General features: G+C 33.4%; 1 protein-coding gene across 9 annotated transcripts in view; it reads left to right on the top strand.

Annotated features, from left to right (window-relative positions):
- The window catches only part of DIAPH2 (diaphanous related formin 2), a 159,865-nt gene that overhangs the window by 77,292 nt on the left and 62,343 nt on the right, over positions 1–20,230 (top strand). For all 9 annotated transcript variants that reach the window (XM_040698666.2, XM_015278161.4, XM_015278159.4 and 6 more), the window contains 2 exons: positions 3,004–3,133; positions 7,154–7,278. In XM_040698666.2, coding sequence (XP_040554600.1) covers positions 3,004–3,133; positions 7,154–7,278 — 255 coding nt within the window. The remainder of the gene's footprint in view (positions 1–3,003; positions 3,134–7,153; positions 7,279–20,230) is intronic.

Genomic DNA, 20,230 nt, shown 5'->3' with positions numbered 1-20,230 from the left:
TAACAGGGCTCTGAGCAGAGAAGAACATGTCTGTGTGTACACATTTCTATGTATAAAATACATGTAGAAAGCAGAGATTGCTTTAGTGTCAAGGTATCCTAACTTTATATATCCACTTTTCAACAAAACCCGATAGCCATAAGAATGTAGTGGCTTTTCTGGAATTATCTTAACATTAATTGTTTATTAGATGTAGTGTTTTAGTATGTGATCTGAAAGAAAAACTAAATTAAAGTGTTGATCTGGGTTTTTTATTTTATTTTTCAGATGTTCTTAAAATAGTCAGAGCTGGTCATTTGGTATATGGAAATCTTATTAACAACTTTTAGTGAAATGTAATGAAGAAAATAAAGCACTATTTTAAACCCGTCTGGTCATAGTTAAAAGCAAATCCTTGAAAATCATTCTGAATATTATTTTGCTGAGAATATTGGAAAAAGCAGTATTTTTTTTTTTAAGCAACCTTTCGCAGAACACAGATAATTTCCTTGAAGTAAGGGAGATCTACATTAGAATTCATGCCTTAGAATCATGATGGCAAGCAGTAGCAGTTATTCTGGTGTGTAGACTAGAGCATTCATGGCTGCCCTAGAGTTTGTCATCTGTGTATGTATAAACATGGCAAAAGTAGTAGAGTTTGTGACAGGGAGGGTGCTGTGATAGTTCTCTGAATGTGAATTGTTTTGAGTTGTTGCTTGTAATTTTTTTTTAACAAAAATTCAGCCACTATCTTTAACCATATTGCAGTAGCTACTATTTTTTCAAGGACAGGAACCCTCACGTGTCTGTGAAGTCAGGCTAGACAGAAATTTGATTGAAAGGAAATTTGCCCAAACACACACACAAAAAAAACTTGAACCTGGTTATGATACAACTTACACATTTGAAATGCTTTATCAAAGTACTAAATGAAAAGGGAAGTTTTATTATATTAATGTTATTTTTGAGCTGCAGACCTAGAAACACTGTTATGTGATTTGAGTGGCTGTGCTTGCCAACATGAAGTTCAGTATATTGCTGTTCTTAATCCCTTCTCAAACAATGAATCACATAGTACTGAGTACTCAGATTCATGCTTTGACATCCAGCAGGAAGTTACTCCTTAAAACCTACATTGATCTACTAACTTCTTTAACCAAATGCGTCAGTTCCTCGTTCTCTCTCTCATAATGGCCGTAGAATCAAAATCTAGTTTTTAAAATTTTAATATCTATGTTAGTGTCTCCTTTAAAAACAAAATTGGAATACCTCCAGTCAGTGACATGCATTGCTAATATTTTACAAAGGCAATATGTATTGGCACTGCTGAAGAACTGAATGATTGTTTACTATTAATGTTTTAAACAACTTAGTAAATGCTAATATTAATTCTCAAATGTTATCGTTGGTGACAATACATGTTTATTTTGTAATCTGCAGGTAAAACAGTTTTGTCCTTCTAGGGGAAAAAATGTTTCATCCACTTAATGTCGTCACAAAGATGACAGAATGCAAATCCCATAGTTCTTGTTCACAGAAAAATTGAAATGCAATTTCTTTCTACCATACAGATGTTGAGACGCTAAATCTATCTTTTTTTTTAAAGTTGGAAAACCCTTCATATACGTAACGTATTAAAACCTTTTAACTACATACCGTTACTGAGCATTGTTTAATCCTTAATCACTGATTCAGTATGATTTAAATTGCATTCTTAATTGCCTAAATACCTTATATTTTTAAAAGCCTGTTTTTGGGCTGTACTCATTTATTCTTAACAGGGTAATCCTTAAAGCTGAAAGGCCTGTATTAAATTGAACATCAATGGCAGGCCTGTCATGAGGATTATAGAATTAGAACTTCTAGTGATTTACAGAATGAGAAAACAAATAAGAGATTTTATACACATTTATGTATACTTCTTAAATAAATCCTTGATTTCATCTGTTGTGTATGTTGTAGCTTGTTTTTGTATAAGAACTGTGGTAGATGAGTTAATAATGTTTGGCTTAAAGGTCTTTACAAATACATTTGTAATAGTACTTCTCTGTAAGAAGTGAAGTATGCTTTGCTCACTCTTCCATGCACCTACTGTCTTTATTAACTTTAAATAACAGATAATCTGCTTCCACTGATTCTTCAATCAGTTCATACATTCATTCTTTATATCTACATAAAAATGGATAAGGTAAACTTGGGCTTAAATTCACTTTCACAATCCTAGGTTGATTCTAGCAGGTAATGCCCTTAGGATAATGGAGAGCAGAATCATATCACCATCAAGAGCGCTTGTTTATCTGAGACCGCTAGAAATTGTCTGTCTGCTTGAGAGGAGAGTGAAAACAGGCAGTTACCTCCATAATGTACACAATTCTCATGCAACTTTTCCTAAATAAAAGTCAACTTACTGAATTCAATTTACTGGCAGTTAGGATTACCTTTGCTTGACTGTTGTCATTTGGTATTCCAGTAGGGTGCATTTTAAACTGGTTGGGAGTTCCGGGCAAGTTTGAATTCATAGATTATGATCAAGTGGTGTTCTCTACATTTTTTGCTTCAGTGAAAATTGTGGATTTACAAGAAGCTCCTTTAACATGACTGGTAAAAGAGCAAATGCCTTAGCTCGGTATCCAACCATTCAGCATGTCAGAGCCATTGCTTTAGAAATCTGGCAGTGAGGGCATTGAAGGAATGAACTAAACTCTATTCTATTTAATCTCTGTTCAGGGCTTTTTATTCTTTTATTACAGCATTCTGAACTGCCATTGCTAAAATCTCAAATTCACATACTGTCTTTGGGCTTAAGAAATTGTACCAAGAGCAAAAACCATGCAGCATGGGGTTAGATTCCTTTTGTAGTCCTACAACAAAGAAGTGCAGAAGTTTGCTGTTCAAAATGTGCAGACCACTGATTTACTTAACTTTTTGCTAATGAATTTAAATAAAATGAATCTGGCAGATATCAAAAACATTAAAAAAATAGTAATTTTTTCCCCATTATTTCCTCCTGTGTTCACTTCTTAGATTATAGATACTAAATCAACAGATCAGAAGACAACCTTACTGCATTTTCTGGCAGAAGTGTGTGAGGAGAATTATCGAGATATCTTAAAATTCACAGATGACCTGCAGCACGTTGAGAGTGCAAGTAAAGGTAAGCAAGTAGATGAAGCACCTAGAGGTAATAGTTGTTTGACATGAAATACTTGGAACATTTCATTTTAGATTGCAGGATTATGTAACGTGTAAGCATTGATAATCCACATGGATTTTTTCCTGTTCTGATGTTTATTAAGAAAATATGAGGGGGAAAAATCTGTAATAAAGTAACTTCTCTTCTTTTGAAATAGATTGTGGGAATAATACAACATAGTGAAGAGATTACGAAATCACATATCAGAAATTGTTTAAGCAGAGTAACCATGATGATTAGTTTACTATGTTAGGTCTTTAGTGTGTGGTTGCTTGAGAGTAAACACCTGTGTATGTGTGTATAAGCACAATATGTTTCTCATTTTAACACTTTTTATTTCAATAGAGAAAAATAAATATGCTTTTAAATGTTCACAGATTGCATGTGAAAAGTACACTTCAATTATACTACCAAGTCAGCAATGCTACTTACATTCTTGGTCAGTCAGCAGTATTGTCCAGTGAACATGTTAGGAAACTTCATTTACAGCGTAGCTTTTATGTATAATGTGCTGAGCTTCTAAGCACACTGGTTGCCTAGCTATGATAAGATTAAAATTACTTAAATTATAAATTATATCTGTCATAAACTTTGAACAGTTGTTGTGTAGTCTAAATTGTAATTAAGGTTTGAGTTTAGTTTGGTAGAAACTGATTGTAGAGTTTTGATTATTTTTGAAATGTTACACGTCAAACATTCCTTTGGAAGGTGGTCAAGGCCAGGTTGCATGGGGCCCTGGTGGTCTGATGTGGTGAGTGGCAACCAGCCAGCAGCAGGGGGTAGGAACTGGATGGCTCTCTTCCAATTCAAGCCATTATGATTTGTTGTGTCAAGCCCAAGTTCAAATACCAACTGCATTTAAGCCACCACTGCCATTCTTTGTCATACTTTTTTACAGTTAATTTGTAAATTTTGTTTCCATGCTTTTTTTTCCTGCATATACATATACATGCATATATAAATTTGTGGTGTTTGATGTTGAAAAAAATCTTGATCATTCAGATAGAGGAAAAAAAAAAAGTGTGTTGATATATCATCTTTTTGGGGGTTAGCTCAGCAGTTATGTAGAACTCTTGAAAATAGCTATGCTCCAAGTGAAGGGCAGAACTTAACAGTGAGTTCAGTACAGATAGTAAAGTCCCTTTCAGAAGTTGTTTGCTCTTCCAGTACATGGCAGACAAAATTTGTTGTTTGAAACCAAAGTATACCATGTGGAAAAAAAATAAAGTATTTATTTAAACAAGCAAGGAAAACAAAAAGCAAGCCAGAGAATTCTGGGGAAAATCAAGTGGAAGAGGCCTTGGGGGAAGTGAGTTATGTCTGTGTAGTACTAATATCAGGAGCACAGATTTCTTCTTCATGTAGATATACAAAATAGCTTTCTTTAATTTGCTAACATGCTTCTGCTAATTGAGATGTCACTAGGAAGGACATCAGCAATCAGAAGCACTGTGGATTGCAAATATTTATATACTTTACATAGTATACTATTACAAATACTGCATGAAAATACAATTTTTGGAAGTCTAAGAGGTATTTCAGTGAGATCCTGTCATAAATTTAGAGTGAGAAAAACGTTTTTCAACATTCTGTGTCATTGTTGTTTTAAAATATAGCAATTTGAAACATACTCATAAGTACTAGTCATTTTTCTGTCAAGTGGAAGTTTTATAGTTTGTTGCAGTAGAAGAAACAGTCTTTATGAAGAAATCTGCAGTATTTTCTACCTTGCACAGTTTAAATTGCTGAAACAGATTTTGCCCAATCTGGCATGTTAGTGGATATGAAACAGACAATGCCTTCTGGCATGATAAATTTAATGCCTGCATCTGTGACTGTTTTCTCCATAATAGAATCTGAAAGCTGGCGCTTTGCATCACAATCAAAAGTCAGCCTTACGCTGCATAGTGACTTCTGTCATTCTTTTCATTCACATAAACTGCAATAATGAAATGTCAGAAAATCTCTCAATGTATTTTTCTGGATGTAGGTACTGGAGGACTCATTTTCCATTAGAGAAGCTCCTGTATTTGCACATAGCATGACCATATTGATGGTAGCCTAGGCATCATCTAATTAAAAGCTTTTCAACAGAAGTATTCATCTTCATTGACGAGATGTCAGTGAAGAAGATGGAGAAGCAAAAAATTTCACAGATTGATTTTGTGTAGTAGTTCCAAGGTGCGATTTCTGGAAAAGATTCTGTTAGATATTCAGTGGTATTTGGGATTGGCTTTCACTCTGCTCGAACATAGGCTACATTTTCCTATAGGGTTTTCAGGATTTATTTGGCAGTTATCTTATAATATGTAAGGGTTATGCAAAGTCATGGTAGTTTAGACTTTGAAGCTACATTTTAAAGCTAGAGTTTTAATTCTTGTTTATACAAAACTGTGTAGTATGGCAGGTTCTACTTCTCAAAGTAATTATTGGGGCAAAATTAGAGAATAGACTAGATTACTCTCATGGACTGTTACCTATTAAAGAAATTAAAGCATTAAAGAATTTCTGTAGTTAAAATGGTCTTCAACCTTTAATTAGTTTAAGTGGCTTCTCAAATAATTAATACTAGCCGTTAGTGAGAAGTAGTGGTGTGAAAGCTACAAAACAGTACCTATTTATTTTTCTCTTCATCTGTTCTTGAATTTGCACACTTCTCAACGCGCACGCACACACACACACACACACACACACACACACACACACACACACACAAAAGAAAAAAAGCGGTAAGGATGGCTTGCACTTGACTAAATTGGAAAGACCAAACTCCTGTCAGAAGTTGAGAGCTCATAAGGAAATCTGTTAGATCAGATTGTTCAGTGCTTTGTCTAGTGAGTTTCCTTAGTAGCTGCAGTGGTGATTAAACCCAGATTGTGTTAGCAGTTTTTCTCCTCCTCTCACTTTGCACTGGGGCATACTATCTTCAGTGGTCAGCTCTGATTATGTTTGTGAAATTGGGACATTGTTGTGAAATTCCTGTTTTCTACAGGAACATTATTTTTAATATGCTAAATCAGTTGATTTTCAACTGATAAAACTATCAGGAGAGAAAGGGTTGCAGTGGTGGTGATTCTTTTTCTTACCCTTTTTTATTTTCGTAATTTTTCCTATTACGAGTTCATTTTGCTTTAATGTTAAGATTTGAACAAGGTCTCCTCAGCAGAGACTTCTCATGTGTAGTTCTGGAATATTCTTGAATTTCTGGTATTGTATTGTTTCACCTTCAAAATTGTTCTGACTTTCCGTGGAGATTTCTCTCATAATGATTTATCAATTACTGTTTAATACAAAGCATACAAATAGTGGTTTATGGTAGAATAGTGTTTTACAAAGCACTGTTTTTCTGGTGTAGCCTTTATTTAGCTTTTGGTGCTATACTATGAGGTGTGGGTTTTTTTTTTTTTTTTTTTTTTTTTTTTCTGAATTGTCAGTGGCTTTAATCATTAAAACCTACCTTTGGTGTTAACAGAGGGTTTCACAGACTGGTTTATAGAAATCAGTTTAATTTCAGTGAAAGAAAAATATTTGATCTTTTTAACGTCTGTTTCTTAAATCATTTCTGTAACCAAGTACGTGCATTAATAAGATATTCATTTAAGCAAGTACATGCATTAATAAGGTAAAATCTCTTTGAACCTTAGCAACTTTCTAATCTTTGAATTAGATTTAAAAGAATGAAATATTAGATTATTTTTTTTACCACTAAATTTGTGTACAATTTAATCAGTTGAATTAATTGTAGAAATAAGTGGTGATGGTTCCACATGAAGTACAATGACTTGGTATACTACAGTAGATATTTTCACTTATTTTTATGAACAGTAGAGTTTTTTATAAGCAGTATTTCAGAAACAATTGTGTCTGCTTAGTGGACTAATTCTTCTTAAGACTATTTATACAGTTGTTATTTCCCCTTCTGATATTCTTTCTTTCTAACCATAATCTGGAATCTTTTTACTTATTAACTGTTTTTCTTAGTTTCAGACAAAACTCTTAAGAGCAACCTTGACTCGATGAACAAACAGATCCAACGCTTAGAAAGTGACATTAAGAATTTCCCTAAAACAGAAGATGAGCATGATAAGTTTGTAGAGAAGATGAGCATATCCTTTTTGCATGTCTTTATTCCTGATTTTAGAGTTCTACTTACCTGGTAAAGTATTTACAACATTTAAAAGTAAGTTTTAATTCTTCTGTGCTTTTATTCTAGAGGAGAGAAAAATGTCAGAATAGACTCAATATAAGAAAACAAAAAGCCACTAAGGAAACTGAATCTCATAATTTGTTCTTTCTCAGTGTATAACAGAAAGCATTCCAAGGGAGAAAAAATAACTCCTTAATGGAAACTATAGTATAATGTCATAAAGATAGTTCTAAATTTTTCTATTAAAGATCAGTATTTAATGGTATTGAAGTCATTTCAGTCAGTTACCAGACTTGAGAGCAGTATTTATTTTTAATCCGGATGTGTTGATTTTTTTTGAAGGGAAGAGTATGAGTTTTGTCAATTTTATTGTTTGTTTTTGTCTGATTAATTTAGAAGAAAAGTATTTACATGTTTTTGAATATAAATAAAATGTGGTTTGGTTTTTGTAGGTTCCTTAGTATTGGTAAGTAAAATCTAGGGGAGAGCACCAAAACATGTGTTTTGCCTTCTTTCAGTCCAAAATTTTCACATCTTTTCATTTGCTCAGAAGTCTATAAAGTAATGTATACTGTCAATGTAAGGAGCTCTCTAAACTTTGTGAGAGACTAAGCAAAAGTCTATTTTTTTCTTGAATTAAGTTTACAGTTATTTTGTATAATGTACATTTCTGTATTTGTGAAAGGATTTAGAGTATGTTATGTGGCAAAGACAGGCATCTTGTGCTTTTATGGAAATTTAGGTGATTCATGTGGCTTTCTTATTTCATTGAAACAAGTCTTAATTTGATTTATCTGTATGTCTATTAAAACAAAAATAGAGATGGCTATCTAGATCTAATGGTATCTATTCATCACACTTAGGAGGTGTATGTAATGAAGCGGTGTGACTTCCAGTACTTGTAGGAAGCATATAAACAGGTGGGGGTACAACTGTTTATATGGGTTGATAGTGATAGGACGAGGGGGAATGGTTTTAAACTGAGACGGGGAGGTTTAGGTTAGGTATTAGGAGGAAGTTTTTCACACAGAGGGTGGTGACACACTGGAACAGGTTGCCCAAGGAGGTTGTGGTTGCCCCATCCCTGGAGGCATTCAAGGCCAGGCTGGATGTGGCTCTGGGCAGCCTGGTCTGCTGGTTGGTGACCCTGCACATAGCAGGGGGGTTGAAACTAGATGATCATTCTTTTCAATCCAGGCCATTCCATAATTCTATGGCCTAACATCTCTGTGTTTGGAAACTAATTTTTTGCAGGGCACGTCTTTATTAGAGGTTTTATGTGTATTTTCTCTTGTGTTAAGCAAGTGCTTTGTCATTTGTCATTCTGCTGCTTGTATGTTAACCATACTTAAAAAAATTATTTGCTTGGTTTAAGTAACTTGAGTGGAAAAAAGAGGCACTTCCTGTTCTTCATCACCTGAATTTCATAAAGAAATTGTCTGACAGTGCAAGATAGTTTAAACTACATAAAGATATAAGATATGCTTTTAAAAATTGAAGTGAATATGTGGATCCTAAAAATATTTGAAAATTAATTGTTGAAAGTCTGTTACGAAGGCAGCTTTGCTTCACTGTGCATATGTTGATGTCAGAACTAGATTACCAGCTCCTGGTAATTATAGTAGGCATTAGATGTCTGACAGCTTTTATCATACCAATGAATTTGGTGGCCTGACAAAGTAGATAAGACTAAGAAATGAACTGATTCTTCCCAAGGATTTATGTTTTCATAATTAATAGATGACCTGACAAATTTTTCTTTTTCAGAAAGTCATCTCCATTTCTGTCAGATGATCAAATTTGCTCCTACTTAGCTAATATTTTAAAAGTTTCTTCCCTCTCATTAATTTTTTTTTTTTTAGTACAGGGGATAAATTAGGAAGTTAAGAGGAATTAGGAGGAAAAAGAAGTGACCTTTTAGTCATCAATATGTGTTTTTCCTGTTTCTGTCAGCTTGTTGAAGAATTGCTTTTGATAGCACATACTGAGATTAGGAAGTTGAGGATGTCAGGCTTGAACATCACTTTAACTGCTTTGAGTGTCTCAGAAAAATCACAACGTGTTGGAACATAAATCATCTCTCAGCAGGGTCCTAGAATGCAGGAATATGCCATGATTAAAGGCATAATTTCTCTTCTCTTTTCCTGCCAATAAGGAAGACTTTTTACCCACAGTTATGAATGAGATTTTCTTCAGCAAGTATGAAGTATTTCTTGGTATCCTATTGGAGTAATAATCGCAATAGAAAATATCATTCATAATCTTTGTTGTAATAATTGCCTTCGGAAAACTTTTCCATTATCCTATTCATGTCTAGAATTATACTTTACTTGAAGAACAAACACTTGTAAGGGATTTCTTTATAATTAAACCAGCTTCATGCAGTACTGAGAAATCTGATTCAACAGTTTAGGAGAAATTATAAACTATAAAAAAAAAATTTGGCTTTCACCCCTTGCTTTTGTTTTAGTGTTTGTGCCTAAAATTTAGAATAAATCCTAAACTCTGAACTTTTTACTGGTGTTACAATATACTGTATCTATAGTAGCAGTTACTATATGAATTGTTTTCTTTATCAGGATGTTAGAACATGGTCTTTGTTGTCCTTGAGAGTGATTTTTTTGCAGTAGCTGCTTGAATTGAAAGAACCAGAAATCTCAGTTTTGGACCATTATATAATTTTTAAAGAATTTCATGTTTTTTAAGTATAACGTATCTCCTTAACTGACATTTCAATAATTATTTAACTCTGTTTTATCAGTTACATCATTTAGTGTAGTAAAATATATATTAACATGCCTAGTATTGTTACAGTCTTTTGTCTACCAGAATAATAAATATAACTACTTGTTTTTTTTACTTGGTGTATTCATGTGAAGAATGAAAAACAATTAATTCATTAAGAAATTAAAAACTTTAGGAAGCCCTAAATGATCCAATATTGCTGCTGTTAATAACAAGCTCAAAGTAGGGTTTAACTTATTAATTAGAACAGCATTGATTTGTCAACAAATTTTGATTCTCCAAAATTAATCTTTAGACAGTCCTTTAAGTTAAAAGAAAAACTCTCTTGAAAGGATTCTCATTCAACTTGAATTTGTACTCCTTGTTCTATGTAATGATGACTATTCCTATGCTGCTGGATATGAGATTTATTGGTTGGTTACTTGATGTACTTCAATGGTAATGAAATCATCTGGGGAACAGTGTATTTTGAATGTGTGTGGGCCTTTTATGCACCATGAATGTTAGAAAATATTTCATGTACACTAAGCTTTAACTGATAATACTCTTGTAGGAAGCACTGTATTACAGAATCTCTCATAATAGGCCACTAGGGAAGAAACAAATACATTGAATCAGAATTCCAGCATCTGGAATTGTCTGTGAAACTTTTCTTTTTGAGAAACTGAGCAGTAAGACATCATTTGCACACTGACTAAGAGTGCTGAAAGAATGTTAATGGCATTAACACTCTTGTCATCTGTTAACACTTGGGAGTTCCTTCTAGCTTGTTATGGAAAAATAATTCACTTCAAGTGTTCTGAGATGTCATTTTTAGGAAAGCTTGTTTTGTTTTTGAGACAGTTTGAAATGCACTGTCACCTTCATTTCTGCATCAAACAGTGTTGCCAGCAGGAGCAGGAAAGTGATTATCCCTCTGTACTCAGCTCTGGAGAAGCTGTACCTCAAGTACTGTATTCAGTGTTGGGCCCCTCACAAGAAGAAAGACATCAAGCCCCTTGAGTATGTTAAGAGAAGGGCAACAGTGCTGACGGGTGCACAAACCTAATGAGGAGAAGCTGAGGGAGCTGGGTTTGTTTAATCTGGAAAAGAGGAGGCAGACGGGTTAATTTATCACTCTCTACATCTACCTGAAGGGAGGTTGTAGTGAGCTGGGGATTGACCTCTTCTCCCATGTAACTAGCAGTAGGACTAGAGATAATGGCCTCAAGTTGTGCCAGGGGGATGCAAGTTGGACGTTCTTACTATCTAAAAAAAAAGTGATGTTTGAAAATACTGTCATTAGGAAGTACAGTTCTAGAGTAAAAGATGTGTTTCAGGAAAATCTTGGTTATACATCCAGATAAAATACTTTTTCTACATAGCACTGAGAGACAGAAAAGTTCCGGTACTGAAGTTAATGCATCATTAGGATTTTTTTCATTTTTTTCTCCCAGACCAACTTTTCAGCCTAGTTTTTATCCATCCTCCTTCTCTCATTCTCCCACAAGCAAGAAAAAACATATAAGTGATGAAGAAGCTTGAGTGTTCTGCAGTATTAAGTTCTACAGTGAATAACAAAGGATTAGAAAGATTTCTTCCAGTTAGAAAATGAATTCCAAGGAAACGTGTGTCTTGAGACTTAACACTTAAAACAACTTAAGAGTACATACACTGGAGGGGAATGAAACAGGACTGAGTTGTTCTAGCTTAAGAAATCAAAACGTTGGATCTTATCTCCAAGACTTACCTCGGGAAAAGTTAATACTTATTTAAATGCTTAACGAAGGAATATTTTACTTATTTCAAAAAAATAATAATGAAGTTCTCTGTCTAATATAGAGAAAACAAGACCAATAACAAAATACATGTTACTGATCTTGTTTGTCATTGAGAAATGGCTATAAAGAGTGAAACCTTAAAATTCTTTTGGGGAAAAATGGATTACTTTAAGCTTCAGTGAATTCTTTCAAGGTTTTAACTCATAAGAGGATCAATTGAGGCCATATGATCTATTTTATATTTTCACCTATGAAGTAATTATGTACTTGAAACTGTGCCCAAAAAAGCACTCATGCTGTGTTTCCCATATATATATATATATATATATATATATATGTAAGAATCACTGGAACCAATTATTGAAAAGGGAATCAACAATATATCATTTTATGAGAGGTTATATTTAAAACCCTTTTCTCTCTTAAACACATCATATATAAATGGGTGAGCTAAAGCAACCAAGATAAACTTGATTAAACTGATCCTGCTTGTAATTCTTAAAAGTACATCTGAAGTTCTGACGTATTTGATCAGTACAGGCAGAAAATCCCACTTAAAGCACTGTGATAGAGGATGGGAAGAATTAATACACACATATAATCTACTTTTTCTTTTCCAAATTGGCAGCTTTCTTAGAAAATTCAGAACATCAGTGAATAAATGGTGTTTCCTTTTCATTGCTAAATATTCAAGCACATAGCATCTCAGCATTTTGAATGCTATTGAAGAACTGACCCTGCCAGGTTCAAAAGATTAAAAGTAACTTGTGCTAGGTTTAGTTATGTTTGCAGTGTTGCTACTATTAAGCTAGTATGGAGGTAGGGGACAAAAGAACTACTGTTAGGTATAGTTGAGCTTAAATACTCTGCAGTTGTTTTAGTTGGTAGAAAGAGTATTTCCTCAATACAGAGACTCATCAGCATTCACAGTTTCTGGGATTATTTCTGTATCTTTTTTTTTTTTTTTTTTTTCCCCATGTTGTTTCAGGGGCAACCATGATGCAGACCCACTTCTGTCAAAGAAAGGAGGAGGTTTAAACATAGCTTTAGTTTACATTTTGTGTTCTCTGCTTTATCTCCTATGGTTAAATGATACACAAAGTAGTATGTGTGAAATACTGGTTGAAGTAACAGACAATTCAATAGAGAAAACCTTTTTTGTAAAGAGCAGGTATGGGTTTATAAAGGCTTCCTGTGGGGCATAGTGAGTAGTGAGTTTACCCTGAAACAGAGTGAATACACTATCTGTTGCAAATCTAGATCCATCTCCGTTGTTGTATTACCCCTCTGTCAGCTCTAACAAGGCATGTTAAGGTGTTAAACCTCCTGGAATAAACATGGGTGGCTTTCTTTGTATGCTTTCTGAAACAAAGAAAGTGACTTTTACCTAAGATATGCTGAAATTAAGTACATTTCCTTTTTTTTTTTTTTTTTCCCCCCCCCCCCCCCTTTGGGATGCTGTACATAGGTATCTGGCAAAAAAAAAAAAAAAAGGGGGGTTGGTTTATCTTAGATGATACAGTTTTTTATAAAGTTTTTCAAGTTGTTGTCACTCATTCTGCGTATATGAAAAGAGTTCTACACAAAACAAATTATCAATTTTCTTTATCGTAGTACACTTGTGCTTTCGAATCATCATTTCTTTTCAAGAAAGAAGAAGCCTTGATGTAAGGTTACAAATGATTACATAGATTTTTTTTTTCCGTATCAGACTAGACTATAAACGTGAGCAGAAGTATACAAACAATTTGTAAAGACCTTTATGGGCTTAATATAGGAAGATATTGGACAACAATTACACACAGGGGGATGTAATGAAAAGCAATGGGCAGCTGTGTGACAAACAAGAACTTCAAATGGCATACTTTTCTGATTTTTATTTACTGACTTTTATTCTGTTGATTCTATGTTATGAAGTTTTCTAGGTCATCTGTTTCAGATAAAGTCCAGGTATTTAATTATTCACAATGCTTTTGGTTGGCTGTTTAATCCCTGAGATTAGACAGATGTACCACATGAGGGAGCTCTATTCTGTTCTGCACTTTAAAGACTACATCTAGAAGCGTGCTTCGTAGAATCGAGAGAGAATTCAACACCAGAAAAGGGCGAAGGTTGACATGCATTTTTGGAATGTATTTTGACTAACTAGAGATAAAGTGATTTTTGACAACAATCTACACAGACTTTAAAAAAGAATAAATTTGTAAACAAAAATCCATTTAAATATGTGGAAAATCTAGAATTGCCTTGATTGCGAATAACTGCCTGAGGGAAGCTGTGCTTTCATCCTTGAATCTCTATTAAAGCAAGTTGTCCAGATCTGTGGAATAGATTTTTATTTTTTAATAAAGAATTGTGCGCTACTCAAATAATAATTAGAGATCCATTTTCTATTTCCTGTATGTTTATTTTTAATCTGAAATTAAAGGGAGAGTGCACGCTATAAATCTGTCTGTTCAAACTGACAAAAAACAGTTCATTTTTTTGTGGAATGACTTTTTGTCCTGTGCACTTCTCTAACCCTGAGAAGGCAGTGACTGTTCTATTGGATATCTATCCAGCAATTTTAAAATAATTCCTTTGGTTTTGAACATCTAGAATTTTGAAATACTGTATGGTGTGGTTTTTATTTTTTTTGTATCTCCCAAAATTCTGAAAAGAGGGAAGACAATGGCTTCCTGGCATTGCTGTATTAAAATAATTCTAATGTGTCAGTTAACCAATTTTTCTCACTGCAACTTTTCTTCCCCACACTTTAGCCCCCAAAACTTTAGGTAAAGTAACCATCAGGTTTATTGATGGAAACTTGTTAAAACAGGATAGAGCTGGCAGCTCAGACATACCTCTCAATGAAATTCCGAAGAGTAAGGAAAAACTGCATGATCAAAGAGCAAGTGACAGTTTCAGATTCTCTGAAAGATTTAGGGCACACAAAGCTGTAATTGCTGTTTAAGGCATCTCATTGTATGTTGCAAAGCTAATAGAGTGTTTCTAGCAGTGGCTATCTTCATATAGCTTTGCTGAAATAGATTACTGAGTTTTGTTCTTGTTGTTTTTGATAGAACTTCATATGTCAGTGCTTTGTGACATTTTCAAGTCATATTTAATTAATTTGATTATAATATGTTAAATTCTTTTTCAGCATTGTTTTGTTTGTAATAGCTCTGTTTCACTTTTGTTTTTTTCTAGTTTTTATTCCTTTCAATGAATTTGTTTTAATATTATCAAAGAAGATGCAAGGTATTTTCTGGACTGCTAGATCCTCTGTGTTGGTTTCTAATTAATGCATAAGTAGTGGTTATATTTAATTGTTTACCACCACTAAAATGAGAGAGATCTGAATATTAAAAAGTTACAGAGTAGATCTCATCATATTTTTTCTAAACAAAATATTAAAAATGAGATTTAGGTTAAAAACAACATGTTTTCTGTTCTAAAAGGTACTGAAAAAGCATAAAGTAGATAGGGATTTGGTTTTAAAGTCCAGAATTCCAGTTTAAAAAATATATATGTATCTGAAGGAGATTTAATGAGAGAGTGCAGATTTTAATGAATTCTGCACAAGCTGGAGTTATGGAGGAGAGGGGACAACCCCCAGACTGAAAAAAACTTTGTTAGAAACTGTTTTGATATTTCTTTTTTTTCAGTTTAAATAGTTCAAATTTCATAATAGAAGGCAGCTCAATTTAACAATGTAGATTTGGGGATTATTTTTCCTATTAGTTATGGAAAAAAACATTGAAGACTTGGTAAATTCTCTGGTCATGAACCGTCTTTTCTGTGGGGGATGGGGAAGGAACAAGTTGTTTTAGGTTAATTTAGTTTAATATCTAACCCTCGTTTTGGAGTCTTTCCACTTTTTTTCCTCCTCTCCATTTAAGACAGCCAAGATCTTCCCTTTGCTAGACGGTGGCTTTGTAAAAGCTACTTTTTATTTATGCCTTTTATTCTTATTTACCTTCTAAGTTCTCTTATTTGTGCTACCAGATAATTAGTTTTCTTGCTCATACTCTTAAATCAGCTTAGTAAGTCTTAGAGCAGTCTTTTCTAATATAAACCGATTTAAGAAACAGCCTGCAGAGTTTCATTGCTTGGACTGAATATTTATAAAACAGACCCTAATTTATCAGCTTTTCTTAGGGAGTTCCTATGGGACTTTAGAGAAATGAGCACTGATCACTGCTCCCTGATTAACAAGAATATAATTTAAAACAAAAACCTGTTGAAATTACGTTGTCATAAGCTTTCTTTTGTGCATATTAAAGTGATGTGTATGTAATCAATGCAAATAGTCTTTTCATTATTGAGAAGTTTGAATTCATAACAATTAGGAATTGATATGATTGCTAGGAATTGATATGAGGAGTAAGTAAACAATGACGTTTTCTACTATTTATTAAGATGAAAGTTTTATAGCTATTTCAGGCCAAATCAGAAAGGCCTCATCTTAATTAACATCACTTAGGCATGACAGCTAGCACTGATATCAAATGGTTATGATCTTCACACTTCGTTTTCATGAATACAAACACTGAAATATGGTCTATGCACACTGAATGCAGTTGTATTAAATAATTCTCGTAGTTAATGACTTCGTGTACTAATGAAATGTAATTGAGGACAGGGAGATGTACAGAGCCCTCTAGTATAACTGAGGAGCAACTGTTTCCCCTGTTCCCCTCAGACTATTCTGTTAAATGATGAATGATGAAGTAATTTGCTTTATAGTGAGAAACAAATTCTCAACTGAGCTGTTTATAGATATTTTATGAATTAGTGAATCTATAAATTCTCTAAAAGGACATGATTTTGTGTAGACAAATAAAATAGTGTTGTTTCTCTTAGTTTTGATTTCTTTGGTTTCTAATTTGGATAGATAAGTGTGTTGTGATGAAGATTCCTGCCAGACTTGTTCTACTTCCAGAAAATAAAGGCTTTTTACAGGAAGAAAAAATTAGATATATAATTGTGATCCATAATTATTTGTGTATGCTCCAGAAGTCATCATCTCTGTAGTCAGATGCATTATGTATGTAGTGTGAATGATAAAATTGTTAGCATCTGTTTACATACTGATAGCAGGTGAAAATAAAGCTATCAGCATAAATGACTTACTGTTATTAAAGCTGAATTTGTCTTCAGCTAATAAGTTCCGTTTGTGTTTCTGCAGTTCAATTTGAAGATGCTCTATTATGGATGAGCTTAGAAATTAGAAACTAAGAGCAATAATACATCCTTTATTAAAGATTATGACAGTATAGTATCAAACTTTTTCTTCTAGCTAGGTAAAACATATAGTTAGCTTACTTTGATATTTCCAGAATCCAGAGCCTTGTTCTGAAACTATGTGCATGAGTTTGGAAATGATGGTATGCCGAATGTATGCTTGAAATTTTTTCATTATATTTTGACACTTAATGGTACTTATTTGGAAATCTTTTTATAAAGGCTAATATTCTAGTTGAATGTATTTTTGTAGTAGAGGTAGAAAGTTCTACCCTTGGAAAAAGTGTTTAACACTGTGAGCAGTATGTAGCACTGTATATAGATCAGCAAGTAGTCTACGCATGGCTTGGATGTCCAGTAATAAGATTACATCATTTTCACAGATAGTTTTGAAGCATGGGTATAGCTTGGAGTGGTAAAAAGCTCTGTTTGTATGAAGACCCGTGCATAAAACTCTGTACACTTGGGATATTTGAATGACATGAAGTTGCATTGTATATCAAGCTGAAAAAGATGATTTATGATGATACAGTTTGAATTTGGAATATTGAAGAAGATATTGGTTATTCTGTATAGATTTGGATTTCTAAGAATCATAGAGTGATTGAGTTGGAAATGGACCTCGGGAGGTCATCAGGTTCAACTCCCCTGCTCTAGTATGGTCACCTGGAGCAAACTTCCTGGGACCATGTCCAGGTGACTTCTGAGCATCTTTAAGGAAGGAGATTTCCACAGTCTTAGGCAATGTGTATCTGTGCTCAGTCACCCTTTTAAACTCAGTTTGACTGTGATTCAGCACTTGGTTCCGACTCAGAAATACAGAAGGTCAAATACAAATTAGATCGTAATTTGTCAGTGAAGTACCTGTAAGTATGAACACAGGCTCTTCTGTGGAGGTGCAGTTTTCAGACTATTTTCTGATCTGTTTTGTGGTCTACTGTATACTTAATATTTTAGTGTTGAGGAGTACACATGCCACCAATGAAATAAGGTCAATTTACAAGCAAATCTACTAATCCACACATTCATATTAGTAATATGCAGTATTTATAATTAGTGGTGTCATGTTTTTAATCTCCCTCATGTTTTATCTAATGTATTATGAAGTCATAGAAGCAAAAATCAACTGCTATGTGATTATTTACATAATTCTTAATGCCAGATTAGTTCTCCCCTCATCTTTTCATTATGGGCTCCAACAGATTCACTTTCAAGCTTTTAAATAGGCACTTCTTCAATTAGTTTATTAATTTTCATTAGTGTTGGCTTTAACATGATACGCACTGAGCTGACTGACAGTAAGTTAACAACAGTTAAAACAATTAAAACTACCTTATGTTTCTCCAAAATAACAGAATTTACAGTACAGATAATAGACTATTTGTATGTTATTAACATTATGTACTTTGAATTAAATGAATAACAAAGCTGTAATTTTATGAAAGAATCAACTATATTACCCCTGATATTTCAGCGGTATCTGTCACTGTATGTGTATCTTCAGAATAATAAGGTGGTATTATGTCATGGAGCTTCATTCCCTTCTACTTTAAGTACTGCTGACACTAATTCCATAGTTCATTTCAGGACAGGAGAGAAACGTTCAAACATAATTTGTAATGGAAATTTTAATAAGCTAGTTTAATTAAACTCTGTTATCTGAGACACGGAACATTCTGATGGAAATTGTCAATTTCCAGAGTGGTAAATATAGTGCTCAGGAGTTTGGACTAACTCACAACAATAATAATAATTATTGATACATTGTTATGAAATTCATAATAAGTGTTGTGATTGAAGCAATAGCTATCCCTGCGATAGATTAATATAAAAGTCTTTAACCTTCATTTCTGTGTTGTTTGTTTTTGTCTTTCATCTATCTGCTTGGAAGAAAGCAGAAGAAAGCATGAAAGTATCCTGCCAGTGATCCGAATACAGATACATAGGATTTGAATCTAGTATTGACAGCAACTGGGGATTCTTTATGTCTGACACAGTGTGGTTGCATAGTGTCATGGCGACTTTTGTATCCATTGCTTGATTATTTAAATGCCAACAAACTCTAGTCATCTGTTCATGTTTCAAAATGTAAAGATCATTAATATAATGGCTGAAAATATCTTTTGTATTAGTACTGTAGATTTAGATGTAAACTGAAGTTTGTAGAAAATGTAAAAGCAAGTCATTTGGTGGGGGAAAAAAAAAAAAAAAAAGAAATAGTTTTTAAGTTTCCCAGTCTCCCTTCTCAGAGGAAGAGAAGGGACTGGAAAAACTAGAAGTAGTAGGTTACTCAAATTTGACAGAAAAAATTAGCTTTTATTTTCTTCAGTGTTCTCTATAGGTTTGACATATGTACAATTTTACAAAGTTATACGATAAACCAGATATGTTGTTAAATTTTTTGTATCAGCTAATTAAGGGTGATTTTCTTTACAGTATTTTATTTTTAATTCCAGGATCAAATGTCCAGTACACTGGTTCTAAACATCAGGTTTGGAAATCATCCATAAATGTGAACATCAACTACTTCAAAAATTCAGGCTATATATATTATTGCTATTACTGTAGATGTTTGCTATGTTGCTGTAAAATATGTTCTAGTTTCACCATCAATATTTTCTCATTTTAGTGTTTATTGTTATTTTTCAAGATGGATGTGGAACTTAATGGAGGATTGGACTTTGAGAGCTTTGTATCAGAAAGTTAGTTTCAAATCAGAAATGTTTGATGACTTTTCAGACTTCCATGTCATCTCTACTAGACTAGTTTGGTTTTTTTGTTTTTTTTTTTTTTTTTGAAAGAAACCTCAGATGTAATTTGTATAATTATCTACCTTCATATTTATGTTTTCCAGTATTTTCAGTGAGTTGTTCAAGACAGTAGTCTGCTGACTGTAAGGCAGTTGATGTTTTTCTAAGAATTTTTTAGGCTGTGCTCAATAATTCAGTAATGTGCCATTAATACCTATTTAATGTATTCTTCCCATTAAATTTTCATTTTGTTTTATACAGCTAAATGTCATCAAAGATGGAACTATACCAGGTTTGTCTTGTTGAGATGAGGGATTCAGCACTATGTGCTTGAAATTCTAACTAAGCATGTTAAAATTCATCAACTATAATGACAATATAGTTATTATTCTCTTGTCTTTGCAGTGGTATGAAACTCTAGAAATAAATA

The sequence above is a fragment of the Gallus gallus genome, chromosome 4 (assembly GCF_016699485.2).
Source record: "Gallus gallus isolate bGalGal1 chromosome 4, bGalGal1.mat.broiler.GRCg7b, whole genome shotgun sequence".
Taxonomy (NCBI): Eukaryota; Metazoa; Chordata; class Aves; order Galliformes; family Phasianidae; genus Gallus; species Gallus gallus.
Note: the sequence above shows the minus strand (reverse complement) of the source record. Positions and strands in the feature narration are given on the sequence as shown.